Here is a 23,286-nt window from a genome sequence, read left to right on the forward strand (position 1 = left end):
TGTGTGTGTGTGTGTGTGTGTGTGTGTGTGTGTGTGTGTGTGTGTGAGTGATAAGAGGGGTTGGCGATGCAGATAGCCCGGTTAGCCAATGTGCGGGAGCACTGGGCCAATTGAGGTTGTATGTACATGAATGTATAGTTAAAGTGACTATGCATAAGATAAACAGAGAGAAGCAGCAGCGTAAAAAGAGGGGTTGGCGGGTGGAGGGACACAATGCAGATAGTCCAGGTAACCATTTAGTTACCTGTTCAGGAGTCTTATGGCTTGGGGATAAAAACTGTTGAGAAGCCTTTTTGTCCTAGACTTGGCACTCCGGTACCTCTTGCCATGTGGTAGTAGAGAGAACAGTCTATGGCTAGGAGGCTGGGGTCTTTGTGACTGAAAGGATGCAAGATCAAATCCGCAATCTGACAAGGTAACAATCTGTTGATCTGAACAAGGCAGTTAATCCACTGTTCCTAAACTGTCATTGAAAATAAGAATTTGTTCTGAACTGATCTAGTTAAATTAAAATAATTACAGTGAAATGTTTTCTCCAGGAAGTTGTCTAAAAGGGATTGAATTTGTTGTTGCCTAGTTGTTTTTTTGTAGGTTTCCACACTACTTTCCTTCCATCTATAGCGTTTCTTAATATTATTCAGATCCTTTAGCTTTGATGCCTCATGATTGAGTTATAGCTCTGTTCAGAGAGACTGGGATTTTGCTGTCACCTGATAGGGGTGTCAGTGGGCTGACTGTGAACGCTCTGAAAGGCTCTGGGTGGAGGTCAGTGATAAAATAATCTAATTTATAACTGGCAAGGGATGAGCTTTAAGTGTACCTACCAAATGAGTCCCTCTCGAAGCCTACCATTGACTATGTACAGTGCCGACATAACTGCAGAAGTTGTGACTCATTTCTGTTGGTAGGTTTGTCATAGTTGTTTCTAGGGGGTCATATTTTGGAGTGAATACTGTAACCTCCAGGTAGGTGTTTGTCCCCCTGTGTGCTGAGGGTGTCAGGTTCTTGTCCGGTTCTGGCATTTAGGTCGCCACAGACTAGTACATGTTCCTGAGGCTGGAAAGGATTGATCTTCCTCTCTAGGATGGAGAAGCTGTCATCGTTAAAGTATGGGAATTCTATTGGTGGGATATACTGTAGGTAACGCATATGAGGCCATTTTTCTCTGCTGACATAATTTCCTTTTCTAGCCAAATGTAAAATGTTCCTGTTTTTTGAATAATTTAATAGAGTGGGTTATGTCTCCTCTATATCAAATTAGCCTCCTGAGTCTTTTCCTCTTCTTCTTCTTCTTCGTCTTCTTCTTCTCTTTTCTGCAGGAAAATAATTGCTCCCCTTGTCACTCGTCACGGCAAGCTGTGGTCCAACTTCTGGGGTGCGTTGAGTCTGGATGGTTACTATGCCCGTTCTGAAGACTACATCGACATCGTGCAGAGCAAGCGTGTGTAAGTCTCCTGTCCTCAACCATTGGGGTTGGCCTGTGTGAGTGTCCTGTCCTCAACCAATGGGGTTGGCGTGTGTGAGTGTCCTGTCCTCAACCAATGAGGTCGGGTCTTCCTATAAACCATCACTCCTGTATATCAACATTCTGGGTGACTTGTAAATTTAGGAGTATTTCTCACACACTGATCTGTTTCATGGAAGCCACAGTGCCACAAAATTATACCTTTAAACTGTGAAAGCTCCAAGATAGTTTACTAGGTTGTCATAGCCTGGGTTTATAGGTTACTAGTTAGTTTACTATGTTGTCAGGGCCAAGGTATATGGGTTACTAGTTAGTTTACTATGTTGTCATAGCCTGGGTTTATAGGTTACTAGTTAGTTTACTATGTTGTCAGGGCCAAGGTATATGGGTTACTAGTTAGTTTACTATGTTGTCAGGGCCTGGGTTTATAGGTTACTAGTTAGTTTACTATGTTGTCAGGGCCTGGGTTTAAAGGTTACTAGTTAGTTTACTATGTTGTCAGGGCCTGGGTTTATAGGTTACTAGTTAGTTTACTATGTTGTCAGGGCCTGGGTTTATGGGTTACTAGTTAGTTTACTATGTTGTCATAGCCTGGGTTTATAGGTTACTAGTTAGTTTACTATGTTGTCATAGCCTGGGTTTATAGGTTACTAGTTAGTTTACTATGTTGTCATAGCCTGGGTTTATAGGTTACTAGTTAGTTTACTATGTTGTCATAGCCTGGGTTTATAGGTTACTAGTTAGTTTACTATGTTGTCAGGGCCTGGGTTTAAAGGTTACTAGTTAGTTTACTATGTTGTCATAGCCTGGGTTTATAGGTTACTAGTTAGTTTACTAGGTTGTCATAGCCTGGGTTTATAGGTTACTAGTTAGTTTACTATGTTGTCAGGGCCTGGGTTTATAGGTTACTAGTTAGTTTACTATGTTGTCAGGGCCTGGGTTTATAGGTTACTAGTTAGTTTACTATGTTGTCAGGGCCTGGGTTTATAGGTTACTAGTTAGTTTACTATGTTGTCAGGGCCTGGGTTTATAGGTTACTAGTTAGTTTACTATGTTGTCAGGGCCTGGGTTTATAGGTTACTAGTTAGTTTACTATGTTGTCAGGGCCTGGGTTTATAGGTTACTAGTTAGTTTACTAGGTTGTCATAGCCTGGGTTTATAGGTTACTAGTTAGTTTACTATGTTGTCAGGGCCTGGGTTTATAGGTTACTAGTTAGTTTACTATGTTGTCAGGGCCTGGGTTTATAGGTTACTAGTTAGTTTACTATGTTGTCAGGGCCTGGGTTTAAAGGTTACTAGTTAGTTTACTATGTTGTCAGGGCCTGGGTTTATAGGTTACTAGTTAGTTTACTATGTTGTCAGGGCCAAGGTATATGGGTTACTAGTTAGTTTACTATGTTGTCAGGGCCTGGGTTTATAGGTTACTAGTTAGTTTACTATGTTGTCAGGGCCAAGGTATATGGGTTACTAGTTAGTTTACTATGTTGTCAGGGCCTGGGTTTATAGGTTACTAGTTAGTTTACTATGTTGTCAGGGCCAAGGTATATGGGTTACTAGTTAGTTTACTATGTTGTCAGGGCCTGGGTTTATAGGTTACTAGTTAGTTTACTATGTTGTCAGGGCCTGGCTTTAAAGGTTACTAGTTAGTTTACTATGTTGTCAGGGCCTGGGTTTATAGGTTACTAGTTAGTTTACTAGGTTGTCATAGCCTGGGTTTATGGGTTACTAGTTAGTTTACTAGGTTGTCATAGCCTGGGTTTATGGGTTACTAGTTAGTTTACTTGGTTGTCATAGCCTGGGTTTATGGGTTACTAGTTAGTTTACAATTTGTCATAGCCTGGGTTTATGGGTTACAAGTTAGGTTACTAGTTAGTTTACTAGGTTGTCAGGGCCAGGATATATGGGTTACTAGTTAGTGTACTAGGTTGTCATGGCCAGAGTTTATGGGTTGCTATTAAGTTTACTAGTTAGTTTACCAGGTTGTCAGGGCCAGGGTTTATGGGTTACTAGTTAGTTTACCAGGCTGTCAGGGCCAGGGCTTATGGGTTACTAGTTAGTTTACTAGGTAGTATACCTGGTTGTCAGGGCCAGGGTTTATGGGTTATGTGAGTGAATGGTTGTGTGTAAAATAAACCGTAAAGGATCTGTTTTAGGAGAGACCTCTCTAAACCAGACTTCTGTCTTCCTAAACCAGACTTCTGTCTTTTCCTAAACCAGACTTCTGTCTTTTCCTAAACCAGACTTCTGTCTTTTCCTAAACCAGACTTCTGTCTTTTCCTAAACCAGACTTCTGTCTTTTCCTAAACCAGACTTCTGTCTTTTCCTAAACCAGACTTCTGTCTTTTCCTAAACCAGACTTCTGTCTTCCTAAACCACACCTCTGTCTTCCTAAACCACACCTCTGTCTTCCTAAACCACACCTCTGTCTTCCTAAACCACACCTCTGTCTTCCTAAACCAGGAGAGTGATCACTTCCTAACCAGGAGAGTGATCATGTTCCAGATCATGACATGTTGAATATAATGAAAAATATGTATTGCAGCTGATTAATATGACTTATTGTCAGTACTAAAACTAAACCCTCTCTCTCTCTGTGTATCTTTCTCTCTATCTCTTCTCTCTCTTTCTCTCTGGTCTCTCTATATATTTCTCAATCCATATCTCTCTCTCCTCTCTCTCAATTCAAATTCAATTCAAGGGGCTTTATTGGCATGGGAAACAGATGTTTACATTGCCAAAGCAAGTGAAATAGACAAGAAACAAAAGAGAAATAAACAATAAAAAATGAACATAACACTCACAATAGTTGTAAAATAATATAGACATTTCAAATGTTATATTATATTATTGGCAATGTTGTAACAATATGCAAATGGTCTCTGTCTCTCTCGCTCTTTTCTCAGGGGCGTATGGAACATTCCCTACATGGCTCATATCTACTTGATAAAGGGAGAGGTCCTGAGAAACCAGTTGAAGGAGAGGAACCATTTTGTTTTGGAGAAACTGGATCCCGACATGGCTCTGTGCAGACACGCTAGAGAGCTGGTAAAACCACTCAGATGATCTAGTTAGCAGCTCCTGAATTGACAATAATACTCTGTTTAGAATATGAGAGTGTACAGGACTTCTGGTTTATTATACAGGGCATCTGGTTATTATACGATTGTCTTCAGCCTCCTGAGGTTGCGCCTTCTTCCCCACGCTGTCTGGGTGGACCAATTCTGATTGTCAGTGATATGTACACAGAGGAACTTAACTTTCCAGCTTCTCCACTGCGGTTCTGTCCATGTGGAGAGGGGGCGTGCTCCCTCTGCTGTTTCCTGAAGTCCACGATGAGCTCCTTCATTTTGTTGGCATTGAGAGAGAGGATGTTTTACAGGCACCCCTCTCACAGGTTCCTCACCTCCTCCCTGTATGCTGTCTCGTCATTGTTGGTAATCAGGCCTACTACTGATGTGTCGACTGCAAACTTGATGATTGAGTTGGAGTCATAGATGAACAGGGAGTACAGGAGGGGGCTGAGCACGCACCCTTGTGGGGCCCCTGTGTTGAGGATCAGCAAAGTGGAGGTGTTGTTTCCTACCTTCGCCACTCGGGGGAGGCCCGTCAGGAGGTCCAGGACCCAGGTGCATAGGGTGGAGTTCAGACCCAGGGCCCTGAGCTTATTGGTTAGCTTGATACTGGTACTATGGTGTTGAAGGCTGAGCTATAGTCATTGGACAGCATTCTTACATAGCTATTCCGCTATTCCTCATGGTCCTTCTGTAGCACAGTTGGTAGAGCATGGCGCTTGTAACGCCAGGGTAGTGGGTTCGATTCCCGGGACCACCCATACGTAGAATGTATGCACACATGACTGTAAGTTGCTTTGGATAAAAGCGTCTGCTAAATGGCATATATTATTATTATTATTATTATTATTGTCCAGATGGGATAGGGCAGTGTGCAGAGTGATGGCAAATACATCGTCTGTGGACCTATTGGGGCGGTATGCAAATTGCAGTGGGTCTATGGTGTATCAGGTAAGGTGGAGGTGATTTGATTCTTAACTAGCCTCTCAAAGCACTTAATGAGAGACACCTGAAACCCCACCTCTTTAAGGAATACCTAGGATAGGATAAGTAATCCTTCTCACCCCCCCCCCCCTTTTAAGATTTAGATGCACTATTGTAAAGTGACTGTACCACTGGATGTCATAAGGTGAATGCACCAATTTGTAAGTCGCTCTGGATAAGAGCGTCTGCTAAATGACTTAAATGTAAATGTAAAAATGTAATGATGACAGAAGTGAGTGCTACAGGGCGTTATTGTCATTTAGCTCAGTTACCTTTGCCTTCTTGGGTACAGGAACAATGGTGGACATCTTGAAGCAAGTGGGGACAGCAAACTGGGATCGGGAGAGATTGAATATACCAACCAGATGTCCTGTATATTTTAGGTTACGTTATATTAGTTAATGATACTTTTGTTAGGTTATGTTAGTTCATGTTTATATTAGTTTATTTTAGTTCAGGTTAGGTTATGTTGTGTTAGGTTATGTTGTGTTAGGTTATGTTGTGTTAGGTTATGTTGTGTTAGGTTATGTTATTTTATTCTAGGTTGTGTTTAAGTTATGTTATGCTATGTTAGTTATTGATCGTTTTTCTTAGGTTATGTTCATTTATGTTAGGTGATGATAATGTTAGGTTATGTTAGTTCATATTATGTTAGGTTATGTTAGTTCATATTATGTTAGGTTATGTTAGTTAATATTATGTTAGGTTATGTTAGTTAATATTATGTTAGGTTATGTTAGTTTATATTAGGTTATGTTAGTTCATATTATGTTAGGTTATGTTAGTTAATATTATGTTAGGTTATGTTAGTTAATATTATGTTAGGTTATGTTAGTTTATATTAGGTTATGTTAGTTCATATTATGTTAGGTTATGTTAGTTAATATTATGTTAGGTTATGTTAGTTAATATTATGTTAGGTTATGTTAGTTAATATTATGTTAGGTTATGTTAGTTAATATTATGTTAGGTGATGATAATGTTAGGTTATGTTAGTTAATATTATGTTAGGTTATGTTAGTTAATATTATGTTAGGTTATGTTAGTTAATATTATGTTAGGTTATGTTAGTTAATATTATGTTAGGTTATGTTAGTTAATGTTATGTTAGGTTATGTTAGTTAATATTATGTTAGGTTATGTTAGTTAATATTATGTTAGGTTATGTTAGTTAATATTATGTTAGGTTATGTTAGTTTATATTAGTTTATGTTAGGTCATGTTAGTTTAAGTTATATTAGGTGATGTAATGTTAGGTCATGTTAGTTTATGTTATATTAGATGATGTAATGTTAGGTCATGTTAGTTTATGTTATATTAGGTGATGTAATGTTAGGTTACGTTAGTTTATGTTATATTAGGTGATGTAATGTTAGGTCATGTTAGTTTATGTTATATTAGATGATGTAATGTTAGGTTACGTTAGTTTATGTTATATTAGATGATGTAATGTTAGGTTACGTTAGTTTATGTTAGGTAACCATCTGCTGCGGTATCCTGTACCCAGTCAGTCTCCATGTGTTTGTATGTCCTTAAGGCATGATCTCCAGCATCTTTGGTGCGTGCAGGGCTCTCCGCTCCACTGGTCCCATCATTTTGCACCTCCTTTCCTCCTCCTCCTCCTCTTCCTCCTCTTCTGCTCGTCTGTGTCATGTGACCATGTCCAAACAATGGGAATGTCTGGCTGATTTCCAAACTTTGTGTTTTTTTACTTCCCTTGTCCTTGTAGACTTTGAACTAGTCTGTCTGTCCAGCTGAACGTTATGGCCTCCCGTCACGTGTCACCCCATGCTAACACCTACTACCATGGAGCTCTGCTACATCACTTCACTCTGTCCCAGCATGCACCACTTACTAAGATAAAAACTACCAAAACATCAGCTTCAGATGGAATCTTGGTCTTCCTCGTGCAATGCAGCAGGCTCATCTCCTTCCCATGCCTCCTCCTCCTGTATGTTACGTCTTACCTACCTATCTATCAAGCTCTCTCTCTGACAAAACGTAATGTTACAACATTTACATGGTGGTTTTCCTTCGTTTTAGACCAATCACAGAGAGAAAGACTCCCCCAACCCGGAAACATTCCATATGCTCAGAGTTCCAAAGGTTTTTACCTGTTTTCATTATTCTATTTGGTGTCAATATCAACTTCCAATGGGTTTACAACGTAGGTTTACAATGTAGGTTTACAATGTAGGTTTACAATGTAGGTTTACAATGTAGGTTTACCTATAACGTAGGTTTACAATGTAGGTTTACAATGTAGGTTTACAATGTAGGTTTACAATGTAGGTTTACAATGTAGGTTTACAATGTAGGTTTACAATGTAGGTTTACAATGTAGGTTTACAATGTAGGTTTACCATGTAGGTGTACAATGTAGGTGTACAATGTAGGTGTACAATGTAGGTGTACAATGTAGGTGTACAATGTAGGTTTACAACGTAGGTTTACAATGTAGGTTTACATATAATGTAGGTTTACAATGTAGGTTTACAACGTAGGTTTACAACGTAGGTTTACAATGTAGGTTTACATATAATGTAGGTTTACAATGTAGGTTTACAACGTAGGTTTACAACGTAGGTTTACAACGTAGGTTTACAATGTAGGTTTACAATGTAGGTTTACATATAACGTAGGTTTACAACGTAGGTTTACAATGTAGGTTTGCAATGTAGGTTTACATATAACGTAGGTTTACAATGTAGGTTTACCATGTAGGTTTACAATTTAGGTGTACAATGTAGGTTTACAACGTAGGTTTACAATGTAGGTTTACAACGTAGGTTTACAACGTAGGTTCACAACGTAGGTTTACAATGTAGGTTTACCATGTAGGTGTACAATGTAGGTTTACAATGTAGGTTTACAATGTATGTGTACAATGTAGGTTTACCATGTAGGTTTACCATGTAGGTTTACAATGTAGGTGTACAATGTAGGTGTACAATGTAGGTGTACAATGTAGGTGTACAACGTGGGTGTACAACGTAGGTTTACAATGTAGGTTTACCTATAACGTAGGTTCACAACGTAGGTGTACAATGTAGGTGTACAATGTAGGTGTACAATGTAAGTGTACAATGTAGGTGTACAATGTAGGTTTACAATGTAGGTTTACCTATAACGTAGGTTTACCTATAACGTAGGTGTACAACGGAGGTGTACAATGTAGGTGTACAATGTAGGTTTACAATGCAGGTTTACAATGTAGGTTTACCTATAACGTAGGTTTACAACGTAAGTTTACAATGTAGGTGTAATGAGTTTCCTCCTCTTCTTCCGAAGAGGAGAGGCGAAACGGATCAGAGGACCAATACGCGGCGTGGTAATTTTCCATGGTACTTCTTTAATGCTTTAAGGTACACATGAACAAACTAACAAAACAAGAAAACGTGAAAACTCAAATTACAGTCCTATCTGGTGCATACACAGAGACAGGAAACAATCACCCACAAACACACAGTGAAACCCAGGCCACCTAAGTATGATTCTCAATCAGAGACAACTAATGACACCTGCCTCTGATTGAGAACCATACTAGGCCGAAACATAGAAATTCCCAAAACCTAGACAAACAAACATAGACTGCCCACCCAACTCACGCCCTGACCATACTAACTAAACACAAAACACAGAAAATAAAGGTCAGAACGTGACAGTAGGTTTACAATGTAGGTTTACAAAGTAGGTTTACCATGTAGGTTTACCATGTAGGTTTACAACGTAGGTTTACAACGTAGGTTTACAATGTAGGTTTACAATGTAGGTTTACAATGTAGGTGTACAATGTAGGTTTACAATGTAGGTGTACAATGTAGGTTTACCTATAACGTAGGTTTACCTATAACGTAGGTTTACCTATAACGTAGGCTTACAACGTAGGTTTACCTATAACGTAGGTTTACAACGTAGGTTTACCTATAACCGAGGTTTACAATGTAGGTTTACAATGTAGGTTTACAATGTAGGTTTACAATGTAGGTTTACCTATAACGTAGGTTTACAACGTAGGTTTACCTATAACCGAGGTTTACAATGTAGGTTTACAATGTAGGTTTACAATGTAGGTTTACAATGTAGGTGTACAATGTAGGTTTACCTATAACGTAGGTTTACCTATAACGTAGGTTTACCTATAACGTAGGCTTACAACGTAGGTTTACCTATAACGTAGGTTTACAACGTAGGTTTACCTATAACCGAGGTTTACAATGTAGGTTTACAATGTAGGTTTACAATGTAGGTTTACAATGTAGGTTTACAATGTAGGTTTACCTATAACGTAGGTTTACAATGTAGGTTTACAAAGTATGTTTACAAAGTATGTTTACAATATAGGTTTGCAATGTAGGTTTGCAATGTAGGTTTGCAATGTAGGTTTGCAATGTAGGTTTGCAATGTCGGTTTACAACGTAGGTTTACAACGTAGGTTTACAATGTAGGTTTACAATGTAGGTTTACAATGTAGGTGTACAATGTAGGTGTACAATGTAGGTTTGCAATGTAGGTTTGCAATGTAGGTTTACAATATAGGTTTACAATATAGGTGTACAATGTAGGTTTACAACGTAGGTTTACAATGTAGGTTTACCTATAACGTAGGTTTACAATATAGGTGTACAATGTAGGTTTACAATGTAGGTTTACCTATAACGTAGGTTTACAATGTAGGTTTACAACGTAGGTTTACAATGTAGGTTTACAATGTAGGTGTACAATGTAGGTTTACAATGTAGGTTTGCAATGTAGGTTTGCAATGTAGGTTTGCAATGTAGGTTTACAATGTAGGTTTGCAATGTAGGTTTGCAATGTAGGTTTGCAATGTAGGTTTACAACGTAGGTTTACCATGTAGGTTTACAACGTAGGTTTACAACGTAGGTTTACAACGTAGGTTTACCATGTAGGTTTGCCTATAATGTAGGTTTGCCTATAATGTAGGTTTACAATGTAGGTTTACAATGTAGGTTTACAACATAGGTTTACCATGTAGGTTTGCCATGTAGGTTTACCATGTCGGTTCACAATGTAGGTTTAACAATGTAGGTTTACAATGTAGGTTTACAACGTAGGTTTGCCTATAATGTAGGTTTACAATGTAGGTTTACCATCTAGGTTTACAGTGTAGGTTTACTATGTAGGTTTACAGTGTAGGTTTACAATGTAGGTTTACAATGTAAGTTTACCTATAACCTAGGTTTACAATGTAGGTTTACAATGTAGGTTTACAATGTAGGTGTACAACGTAGGTTTACCATGTAGGTTTACAGTGTAGGTTTACAATGTATGTTTACAATGTAAGTTGACCTATAACGTAGGTTTACAATGTAGGTTTACAATGTAGGTTTACAATGTAGGTTTACAATGTAGGTTTACAATGTAGGTTTACAATGTAGGTTTACAATGTAGGTTTACAACGTAGGTTTACAATGTAGATTTACAATGTAGGTTTGCAATGCAGGTTTACAATGTAGGTTTACAATGTAGGTTTACAATGTAGGTTTACAATGTAGGTTTACCATGTAGGTTTACCATGTAGGTTTACAATGTAGGTTTACCTATAACGTAGGTTTACACCGTAGGTTTACAATATAGGTGTACAATGTAGGTTTACAATGTAGGTTTACAATGTAGGTTTACAATGTAGGTTTACAATGTAGGTTTACCATGTAGTTTTACCATGTAGTTTTACAATGTAGGTTTACAATGTCCAACACTGGTAGGAAACCATTTGGTGTTTTTTATTTTTATTATTTCAGTCACATTATAGTCAGGTAGCGTCATTTACGTAGCTATAGTAGTTATTGATCTATATATAGTCACGTAGCTTCATTTACGTAGCTATAGTAACCGATCTATATATAGTCACGTAGCGTCATTTACGGAGCTATAGTAACCAATCTATATATAGTCACGTAGTGTCATTTAAGTAGCTATAGTAACTGATATACAGTGCTTTGCGACCTTTTGCCACATTTCAGGCTTCAAACATAAAGATATAAAACTGCATTTATTTGTGAAGAATCAACAACAAGTGGGACACAATCATGAAGTGGAACGACATTTATTGGATATTTCAAACTTTTTTAACAAATCAAAAACTGAAAAATTGGGCGTGCAAAATTATTCAGCCCCTTTACTTTCAGTGCAGCAAACTCTCTCCAGAAGTTCAGTGAGGATCTCTGAATGATCCAATGTTGACCCAAATGACTAATGATGATAAATACAATCCACCTGTGTGTAATCAAGTCTCCGTATAAATGAACCTGCACTGTGATAGTCTCAGAGGTCTGTTAAAAGTGCAGAGAGCATCATGAAGAACAAGGAACACACCAGGCAGGTCCGAGATACTGTTGTGAAGAAGTTTAAAGACGGATTTGGATACAAAAAGATTTCCCAAGCTTTAAACATCCCAAGGAGCACTGTGCAAGCGATAATATTGAAATGGAAGGAGTATCAGACCACTGCAAATCTACCAAGACCTGGCCGTCCCTCTAAACTTTCAGCTCATACAAGGAGAAGACTGATCAGAGATGCAGCCAAGAGGCCCATGATCACTCTGGATGAACTGCAGAGATCTACAGCTGAGGTGGGAGACTCTGTCCGTAGGACAACAATCAGTCGTATATTGCACAAATCTGGCCTTTATGGAAGAGTGGCAAGAAGAAAGCCATTTCTTAAAGATATCCATAAAAAGTGTTGTTTAAAGTTTGCCACAAGCCACCTGGGAGACACACCAAACATGTGGAAGAAGGTGCTCTGGTCAGATGAAACCAAAATTGAACTTTTTGGCAACAATGCAAAACGTTATGTTTGGCGTAAAAGCAACACAGCTCATCACCCTGAACACACCATCCCCACTGTCAAACATGGTGGTGGCAGCATCATGGTTTGGGCCTGCTTTTCTTCAGCAGGGACAGGGAAGATGGTTAAAATTGATGGGAAGATGGATGGAGCCAAATACAGGACCATTCTAGAAAACCTGATGGAGTCTGCAAAAGACCTGTAATGCTCCGGGTGTCGTGGGTGTGGAGTCAAAATGCAGGAGACAGAGTTCAATGCTGTGCGTCTTTTACTAGCACCAACGCACAACAGGGTGCTCACAAAAGTAACGTTCCCAAACACAGGGGAAAAAATACAATGGAAAAATACACAACCAGGCACTAAACACGTACCTCTACAACAGAGCCGAAGGTTACAATGAAAATAATCCCGCACAACAACCAGGCGGGCCGGCTGTCTAATAAAGACAAACTAATTAAACATGAACAGGTGCTACCACTAAACATACAAGGAGGGAGAGGAAAAACAATCAGTGGCAGCTAATAGGCCGGTGATGACGACCGCCAAGCTCCACCCGCCCGGGAAGGGGAAACACATTTACATACATTACATTTACATTACATTTAAGTCATTTAGCAGACGCTCTTATCCAGAGCGACTTACAAATTGGTGCATACACCTTATGACAACCAGTGGAACAGCCACTTGCATCTAAATCTTGTTGGGGGGAGATAGGGGGGTGAGAAGGATTACTTACCCTTACTTACCCTATCCTAGGTATTCCTTGAAGAGGTGGGGTTTCAGGTGTCTCCGGAAGGTGGTGATTGACTCCGCTGTCCTGGCGTCGTGAGGGAGTTTGTTCCACCATTGGGGGCCAGAGCAGCGAACAGTTTTGACTGGGATGAGCGGGAACTGTACTTCCTCAGTGGTAGGGAGGCGAGCAGGCCAGAGGTGGATGAACGCAGTGCCCTTGTTTGGGTGTAGGGCCTGATCAGAGCCTGGAGGTACTGAGGTGCCGTTCCCCTCACAGCTCCGTGGCGAGCACCATGGTCTTGTAGCGGATGCGAGCTTCAACTGGAAGCCAGTGGAGAGAGCGGAGGAGCGGGGTGACGTGAGAGAACTTGGGAAGGTTGAACACCAGACGGGCTGCGGCGTTCTGGATGAGTTGTAGGGGTTTAATGGCACAGGCAGGGAGCCCAGCCAACAGCGAGTTGCAGTAATCAAGACGGGAGATGACAAGTGCCTGGATTAGGACCTGCGCTGCTTCCTGTGTGAGGCAGGGTCGTACTCTGCGGATGTTGTAGAGCATGAACCTAAGGAACGGGACACCGCCTTGATGTTAGTTGAGAACGTCAGGGTGTTGTCAGGATCACGCCAAGGTTCTTAGCGCTCTGGGAGGAGGACACAATGGAGTTGTCAACCGTGATGGCGAGATCATGGAACAAAGTCCTTCCCGGGAGGAAGAGGAGCTCCGTCTTGCTGAGGTTCAGCTTGAGGTGGTGATCCGTCATCCACACTGATATGTCTGCCAGACATGCAGAGATGCGATTCGCCACCTGGTCATCAGAAGGGGGAAAGGAGAAGATTAATTGTGTGTCGTCTGCATAGCAATGATAGGAGAGACCATGTGAGGTTATGACAGAGCCAAGTGACTTGGTGTATAGCGAGAATAAGAGAGGGCCTAGAACAGAGCCCTGGGGACACCAGTGGTGAGAGCGCGTGGTGAGGAGACAGATTCTCGCCACGCCACCTGGTAGGAGCTGTCAGGTAGGAAATCCAAGCGTGGGCCGCGCCGGAGATGCCCAACTCGGAGAGGGTGGAGAGGAGGATCTGATGGTTCACAGTATCGAAGGCAGCCGATAGGTCTAGAAGGATGAGAGCAGAGGAGAGAGAGTTAGCTTTAGCAGTGCGGAGCGCCTCCGTGATACAGAGAAGAGCAGTCTCAGTTGAATGACTAGTCTTGAAACCTGACTGATTTGGATCAAGAAGGTCATTCTGAGAGAGATAGCGGTAGAGCTGGCCAAGGACGGCACGCTCAAGAGTTTTGGAGAGAAAGAGAGAAGGGATACTGGTCTGTAGTTGTTGACATCGGAGGGATCGAGTGTAGGTTTTTTCAGAAGGGGTGCAACTCTCGCTCTCTTGAAGACGGGAGGGACGTAGCCAGCGGTCAGGGATGAGTTGATGAGCGAGGTAAGGTAAGGGAGAAGGTCTCCGGAAATGGTCTGGAGAAGAGAGGAGGGGATAGGGTCAAGCGGGCAGGTTGTTGGGCGGCCGGCCGTCAAAGACGCGAGATTTCATCTGGAGAGAGAGGGAGAAAGAGGTCAGAGCATAGGGTAGGGCAGTATGAGCAGAACCAGCGGTGTCGTTTGACTTAGCAAACGAGGATCGGATGTCATCGACCTTCTTTTCAAAATGGTTGACGAAGTCATCTGCAGAGAGGGAGGAGGGAGGGGGGAGGATTCAGGAGGGAGGAGAAGGTGGCAAAGAGCTTCCTAGGGTTAGAGGCAGATGCTTGGAATTTAGAATGGTAGAAAGTGGCTTTAGCAGCAGAGACAGAGGAGGAAAATGTAGAGAGGAGGGAGTGAAAGGATGCCAGGTCCGCAGGGAGGCGAGTTTTCCTCCATTTCCGCTCAGCCCTGTTCTGTGAGCTCGCAATGAGTCGTCGAGCCACGGAGCGGGAGGGGAGGACCGAGCCGGCCTGGAGGATAGGGGACATAGGGAGTCAAAGGATGCAGTAAGGGAGGAGAGGAGGGTTGAGGAGGCAGAATCAGGAGATAGGTTGGAGAAAGTTTGAGCAGAGGGAAGAGAAGATAGGATGGAAGAGGAGAGAGTAGCGGGGAGAGAGAGCGAAGATTGGGACGGCGCGATACCATCCGAGTAGGGGCAGTGTGGGAAGTGTTGGATGAGAGCGAGAGGGAAAAGGATACAAGGTAGTGGTCGGAGACTTGGAGGGGAGTTGCAATGAGGTTAGTGGAAGAACAGCATCTAGTAAAGATGAGGTCAAGCGTATTGCCTGCCTTGTGAGTAGGGGGAGGGTGAGAGGGTGAGGTCAAAGAGGAGAGGAGTGGAAAGAAGGAGGCAGAGAGGAATGAGTCAAAGGTAGACGTGGGGAGGTTAAAGTCGCCCAGAACTGTGAGAGGTGAGCCGTCCTCAGGAAAGGAGCTTATCAAGGCATCAAGCTCATTGATGAACTCTCCGAGGGAACCTGGAGGGCGATAAATGATAAGGATGTTAAGCTTGAAAGGGCTGGTAACTGTGACAGCATGGAATTCAAAGGAGGCAATAGACAGATGGGTAAGGGGAGAAAGAGAGAAAGACCACTTGGGAGAGATGAGGATCCCGGTGCCACCACCCCGCTGACCAGAAGCTCTCGGGGTGTGCGAAACACGTGGGCGGACGAGGAAGAGCAGTAGGAGTAGCAGTGTTATCTGTGGTGATCCATGTTTCCGTCAGTGCCAAGAAGTCAAGGGACTGGAGGGAGGCATAGGCTGAGATGAACTCTGCCTTGTTGGCCGCAGATTGGCAGTTCCAGAGGCTACAGAGACCTGGAACTCCACGTGGGTCGTACGCGCTGGGACCACCAGGTTAGGGTGGTCGCGGCCACGCGGTGTGGAGCGTTTGTATGGTCTGTGCAGAGAGGAGAGAACAGGGATAGACAGACACATAGTTGACAGGCTACAGAAAAGGCTACGCTAATGCAAGGAAATTGGAATGACAAGCGGACTACACGTCTCGAATGTTCAGAAAGTTAAGCTACGTAGCAAGAATCTTATTGACTAAAATGATTAAAATGATACAGTACTGCTAAAGTAGGCTAGCTGGCAGTAGCTGCGTTGTTGACACTACACTAATCAAGTCGTTCCGTTGAGTGTAATAATTCTACACCCTCGGTCGGACTCGTGACAGTACCCCCCTCCTGACGCGCGGCTCCCGCAGCGCGCCGACACCGGCCTCGAGGTCGCCCCGGAGGACAAGGTGCAGGGCGATCCGGATGCAGGCGATGGAAATCCCTCAACATGGATGGATCCAAGATGTCCCCCACCGGTACCCAGCACCTCTCCTCCGGACCGTACCCCTCCCAGTCCACGAGGTACTGCAAGCCCCTCACCCGGCGTCTTGAGTCCAGAATAGCACGGATCGTGTACGCCGGGGTCCCCTCGATGTCCAGAGGGGGGGGGGGCCTCCGGCACCTCACTGTCCTGCAGGGGACCAGCTACCACCGGCCTGAGGAGAGACACATGAAACGAGGGGTTAATACGATAATAGGAAGGGAGTTGTAATCGATAACACACCTCGTTTATTCTCCTCAGGACTTTAAAGGGCCCTACACACTGCGGACCCAGCTTCCGGCAGGGCAAGCGGAGAGGTAGGTTTCGGGTCGAGAGCCAGACCCTGTCCCCCGGTACAAACACGGGGCCTCACTGCGGTGGCGGTCAGCACTCCTCTTCTGCCGTCCACTCGCTTGTCGTAGAGATTCCTGGACGGCCCTCCAGGTCTCCTTGGAGCGCTGTACCCATTCCTCCACCGCAGGAGCCTCGGTCTAGCTCGGATGCCATGGTGCCAGGACCGGCTGGTATCCCAACACACACTGACAAGGGGACACGTTAGTAGAGGAGTGGCGTAGTGAGTTCTGAGCCATTTCAGCCCAGGGAATGTATCGTGCCCACTCCCTGGCCGATCCTGGCAATACGACCGCAGAAACTTACCCACCTCCTGGTTCATTCTCTCCACCTGCCCATTACTCTCTGGGTGATAACCGGAGGTCAGGCTGACAGAGACCCCCAAGCGTTCCATGAACGCTCTCCATACCCGAGACGTGAATTGGGGGCCCCGATCAGAAATGATGTCCTCCGGCACCCCGTAGTGCCGAAAGACATGGGTAAATAATGCCTCCGCAGTCTGCAGGGCTGTAGGGATACCGGGCAACAGGAGGAGACGGCAGGACTTAGAAAACCGATCCACAATCACTAGAACCGCGGTGTTCCCCTGAGACGGCGGAAGATCGGTCAGGAAATCTATGGACAGATGTGACCATGGCCGCTGTGGAACGGGGAGGGGTTGTAGCTTCCCTCTAGGAAGGTGCCTAGGAGCCTTACTCTGAGCGCACCCTGAGCAAGAGGAGACATAACCCTTAACGTCCTTAACCAACGTAGGCCACCAATACCTCCCCTGAAGGCTCCCCACTGTCCTCGTCACCCCAGGGTGACCCGAGGAGGGTAGGACGTGAGCCCACCGAATCAGCTTGTCCCGAACATCAAGCGGCACGTACCTTCGCCCCGCTGGACACTGAGGAGGCGCGGGTTCAGCCCGTAACGCCCGCTCGATGTCCGAGTCCACCTCCCATACCACTGGGGCTACCAGCTTAGAGGCGGGAAGGATGGGAGTAGGTTCGGTGGACCCATCCTCAGTGTCGTAAAGGCGGGACAGTGCGTCAGCCTTCACGTTCTGGGAGCCCGGTCTATAAGACAAAGTAAACCGGAACCGGGTGAAGAATATGGCCCACCTTGCCTGACGTGGGTTAAGTCTCCTAGCTGCCCGAATATACTCCAGATTCTGGTGGTCGGTCCAGATGAGAAAAGGGTGCTTAGCCCCCTCAAGCCAGTGTCTCCACACCTTCAGAGCTCTAACCACCGATAGCAACTCCTGGTCCCCCACATCATAGTTACGCTCCGCTGGGCTGAGCTTCCTTGAGAAGAAAGCGCAGGGGCGGAGTTTTAGTGGCGTACCCGAGCGCTGTGATAACACGGCACCCACCCCAGCCTCGGACGCGTCCACCTCCACTATGAATGCTAGAGAGGGATCCGGATGCGCCAACACGGGCGCATCAGTGAACAGCGCCTTCAACTTGTTGAATGCTCTGTCCGCCTGTGCTGACCACTGCAATCGCACCGGGCCCCCCCCCAGCAGTGAGGTAATGGGAGCCGCTATCTGGCCAAAACCCCGGATAAACCTCCGGTAGTAGTTGGCAAAACCCAAAAACCGCTGCACCTCCTTTACCGTGGTTGGAGTCGGCCAATTACGCACGGCCCTAATGACGAGGTACTCATAGTGGCCGGATGTAGTACTAAATGCGGTTTTCCACTCGTCTCCCTTCCGAATACGCACCAGACTATACGCGCTCCTGAGATCCAGTTTTGTGAAGAACTGCGCTCCGTGGAACGATTCCACCGCCGTAGCGATGAGAGGTAGAGGGTAACTATACCCCACTGTGATGGCGTTTAGACCTCTATAATCGATACACGGACGCAAACCTCCCTCCTTTTTCCTCACAAAAAAGAAACTCGAGGAGACGGGTGAAATGGAGGGCCGAATGTACCCCTGTCCCAGTGACTCCGTGACATATGTCTCCATTGCCAACGTCTCCTCCTGGGACAGTGGGTACACGTGACTCTTGGGAAGCGCAGCGTCTACCTGGAGATCTATCGTACAATCCCTTCCCGGTCGATAAGGTGGTAATTCAGTCGCTTTCACTTTACTGAAAGCGATTGCCAAATCGGCATACTCGGGGGGAATGTACACCGTGGAACCCTGGTCTGGACTCTCCACCGACGTGGCACCGATGGAAACTCCCAAACACCTTCCAGAACACTCCTCTGACCACCCCTGGAGAACCCCCTGTCTCCACGAAATTTTAGGATTGTGCCGGGCCAGCCAGGGAGTCCCCAGCACCACTGGAAACGCAGGCGAATCAATAATAAAAAAACTGATACGCTCCCTATGATTCCCCTGCGTCACCATGTCCAGTGGGACCGTGGTCTCCCTGACCATCCCTGACCCTAATGGCCGGCTATCTAGGGAGTGCACGGGGAAAGGAGAATCTATCGGCACCAGCGGAACCCCTAACTTAAGGGCGAGTCCGCGATCCATAAAGTTCCCAGCTGCGCCTGAATCGACTAGCGCCCTATGCTGGGAAGAGGGAAAAAAGTGAAGGAAAGAGATTAAGACAAACATATGGCCAACAAGGGGTTCTGGGTGAGTCTGATGCTGACTCACCTGGGGTGACCGAGAAGCGTTCCGCCTGCCATCTCTACTCCCAGACGGACCCCCCCAGCACCGATCAGACGTGTGCCCTCTCCGACCACAGTTGGTGCAGGGAAGGCCACCTCCTCCGGTACCCCTCGGCGTAGCCCCTCCCAACTCCATGGGAATGGGAGCGGATCGAATGGACATGTCGATCAGCTGATCCAGTGACAGAGTGGTGTCCCGACACGCTAACTCCCGGCGGACGTCCTCTCGGAGAATACACCTGTAGTGGTCCATAAGGGCCCTGTCGTTCCACCCAGATCCGGCTGCCAAGGTCCGGAACTCCAGCGCGTAATCCTGGGCGCTCCTCTTCTCCTGCCTGAGATGAAATAGTCGTTCTCCCACCGCTCGGCCGTCTAGAGGGTGATCAAACACGGCACGGAAACGGCAGGAAAACTCTGTGTAGTGCTCCCGCGCTGAGTCTGGGCCATTCCAGACTGCGTTCGCCCACTCCAGAGCACGACCCGTGAGGCAGGAGATGAGGACACTCACCCTCTCTGCTCCTGAGGGAGTGGGTCTGATGGTGGCCAGGTATAGCTCCAGCTGAAGCAGAAACCCCTGGCAACCCGCCGCCGCTCCATCATAATCCCTCGGCAGCGTCAGACGGAGGATGCTGGAGTCGGGAGATGGGGAGTCCGGAACCGTGAGTGCCGAAGGTGGAGAGAGGAGACCACTCCTCTCCCATCTTTCCATTCTCTCCATCACTTGATCCATCGCGGATCCGATCCGATGGAGGACGGTGGTGTGGTGGAGAACCCGTTCCTCCATCGATGGGAGAGGGTTGGCTGCTGCTCCTGCTGACTCCATCAATGTGATGGGTGCGGGATTCTGTAATGCTCCGGGTGTCGTGGGTGTGGAGTCAAAATGCAGGAGACAGAGTTCAATGCTGTGCGTCTTTTACTAGCACCAACGCACCACAGGGTGCTCACAAAAGTAACGTTCCCAAACACAGGGGAAACACCCTCGGTCGGACTCGTGACAAGACCTGAGACTGGGACGGAGATTTGTCTTCCAACAAGACAATGATCCAAAACATAAAGCAAAATCTACAATGGAATGGTTCAAAAATAAACATATCCAGGTGTTAGAATGGCCAAGTCAAAGTCCAGACCTGAATCCAATCGAGAATCTGTGGAAAGAACTGAAAACTGCTGTTCACAAATGCTCTCCATCCAACCTCACTGAGCTTGAGCTGTTTTGGAGGAATGGGAAAAAATGTCAGCCTCTCGATGTGCAAAACTGATAGAGACATACCCCAAGCAACTTACAGCTGTAATCGCAGCAAAAGGTGGCGCTACAAAGTATTAACTTAAGGGGGCTGAATAATTTTGCACGCCCAATTTTTCAGTTTTTGCTTTGTTAAAAAAGTTTGAAATATCCAATAAATCTCGTTCCACTTCATGATTGTGTCCCACTTGTTGTTGATTCTTCACAAAAGAATACAGTTTTATATCTTTATGTTTGAAGCCTGAAATGTGACAAAAGGTCGCAAAGTTCAAGGGGGCCGAATACTTTCGCAAGGCACTGTATATAGTGTCACGGAGCTTTAGTAACGGAGCTATAGTAACGGAGCTATATTCACGGAGCTATATTCACGGAGCTATAGTAACGGAGCTATAGTCACGGAGCTATAGTCGCGGAGCTATAGTCGCGGAGCTATAGTCACGGAGCTATAGTCACGGAGCTTTAGTCACGGAGCTATAGTAACTGAGCTATAGTCACAGAGCTATAGTCACGGAGCTATAGTCACGGAGCTATAGTCACGGAGCTATAGTCACGGAGCTATAGTCACGGAGCTATAGTCGCGGAGCTATAGTAACGGAGCTATAGTCACGGAGCTATAGTAACAGAGCTATAGTCACGGAGCTATAGTCACGGAGCTATAGTCACGGAGCTATAGTCACGGAGCTATAGTCACGGGGCTATAGTCACGGGGCTATAGTCACGGAGCTATAGTCACGGAGCTATAGTCACGGAGCTATAGTCACGGAGCTATAGTCACGGAGCTATAGTAACAAAGCTATACACAGAGCTATAGTAATGGAGCTATAGTCATGGAGCTATAGTCACGGAGCTATAGTCGCGGAGCTATAGTCGCGGAGCTATAGTCGCGGAGCTATAGTCACGGAGCTATAGTAACGGAGCTATAGTCACAGAGCTATAGTCACGGAGCTATAGTAACGGAGCTATAGTCACAGAGCTATAGTCACGGAGCTATAGTATTGGCCACATGCAAGCTGCATCCATTATTTAAACCCCACAGCCAATCCCTTCGCCCCCTAACCCCCACAACTATGTCACCAGCTTTTCTCCCCAACGCTCTGACCGTCTCAGACTAGGCTAGCTGTTTAGACCTTAGCTACACCTTTTTACTCCCAGCAGGACACACTCCCTCCAAAAACCACATCAAGAAAAGCATAATTCATAAATTGGAGACATAATTTGCATTAAAGAGAAAACAGATGGTCAAAGATCCAAAACAACCCATCTGTGATTTGTCAAGGGGAGAAAGACAGAACGCCTAGTCTGAATGTGCAGTCCAGACACCCTCCCCCTACCATGTCTCCCCCTCTCCCTACCATGTGCCTCCCTTCCCTACCATGTCTCCCCCTCCCCTACCATGTCCCCCTACCCTGTCCTCCCCCCTACCATGTCCTTCCCTCCCTCCCCCTACCATGTCCTTCCCTCCCCCTACCATGTCCCTCCATCTCCCTACCATGTCCCTGCCCCCCTACCATGTCCCTCCTTCCCCTACCATGTCCCTCCCTCCCTCCCCCTACCATGTCCCTCCCTCCCCCTACCATGTCCCTCCCTCCCCCTACCCTGTCCCCCTCCCCCTACCATGTCCCTCCCTCCAACTACCCTGTCCCTCCCTCCCCCTACCATGTCCCTCCCTCCCTCCCCCTACCATGTCCCTCCCTCCCTCCCCCTACCATGTCCCTCCCTCCCCTAACATGTCCGTCCCTCCCTCCCCCTAACATGTCCCTCCCTCCCTCCCCCTACCATGTCCCTCCCTCCCTTCCCCTACCATGTCCCTTCCTCCCCCTACCATGTCCTTCCCTCCCCCTACCATGTCCTTCCCTCCCCCTACCATGTCCTTCCCTCCCCCTACCATGTCCCTCCCTCCCCCTAACATGTCCCTCCCTCCCTCCCTCCCCTAACATGTCCCTCCCTCCCTCCCTCCCCCTAACATGTCCCTCCCTCCCTCCCCCTACCATGTCCCTCCCTCCCTCCCCTACCATGTCCCTCCCTCCCTCCCCCTACCATGTCCCTCCCTCCCTCCCCCTACCATGTCCCTTTCTCCCCCTACCATGTCCCTCCCTCCCCTACCATGTCCTTCCCTCCCTCCCCCTACCATGTCCCTCCATCTCCCTACCATGTCCCTCCCTCCCCCTACCATGTCCCTCCCTCCCTCCCCTTACCATGTCCCTCCCTCCCTCCCCCTACCATGTCCCTTCCCCCTACCATGTCCCTGCCCCCCTACCATGTCCCTCCCTCCCCCAACCATGTCCCTCCTTCCCCTACCATGTCCCTCCCTCCCTCCCCTACCATGTCCCTCCCTCCCCTACCATGTCCCTCCCTCCCCCTACCATGTCCCTCCCTCCCCCTACCATGTCCCTCCCTCCCCTACCATGTCCCTTCCTACCCCTACCATGTCCCTCCCTCCCCCTACCATGTCCCTCCCTCCCTCCCCCTACCATGTCCCTCCCTCCCCCTACCATGTCCCTCCCTCCCCCTACCATGTCCCTCCCTCCCCTTACCATGTCCCTCCCTCCCCCTACCATGTCCCTCCCTCCCTCCCCCTACCCTGTCCCTCCCTCCCCCTACCCTGTCCCTCCCTCCCCCTACCATATCCCACCCTCCCACTACCCTGCCCCTCCCTCCCCCTACCATGTCCCTCCCTCCCAGTACCCTGTCCCTCCCTCCCACTATCATATCCCACCCTCCCACTACCC

The 23,286-nt window shown here is 46.2% G+C and overlaps 1 protein-coding gene across 2 annotated transcripts in view; it reads left to right on the forward strand.

Moving 5' to 3' along the window:
* Positions 1 to 23,286, forward strand: part of LOC118381823 (procollagen-lysine,2-oxoglutarate 5-dioxygenase 2-like) — a 160,216-nt gene that overhangs the window by 110,570 nt on the left and 26,360 nt on the right. Inside the window, exons 12-14 of one of the 2 annotated variants that reach the window (XM_052498648.1) lie at positions 1,320 to 1,445; positions 4,369 to 4,510; positions 7,564 to 7,626. In XM_052498648.1, the coding sequence (XP_052354608.1) occupies positions 1,320 to 1,445; positions 4,369 to 4,510; positions 7,564 to 7,626 (331 nt within the window). The remainder of the gene's footprint in view (positions 1 to 1,319; positions 1,446 to 4,368; positions 4,511 to 7,563; positions 7,627 to 23,286) is intronic. The other variant, XM_052498651.1, reaches the window with a different exon arrangement.

Source organism: Oncorhynchus keta, chromosome 4 (assembly GCF_023373465.1).
Source record: "Oncorhynchus keta strain PuntledgeMale-10-30-2019 chromosome 4, Oket_V2, whole genome shotgun sequence".
NCBI classification, from domain to species: domain Eukaryota; kingdom Metazoa; phylum Chordata; class Actinopteri; order Salmoniformes; family Salmonidae; genus Oncorhynchus; species Oncorhynchus keta.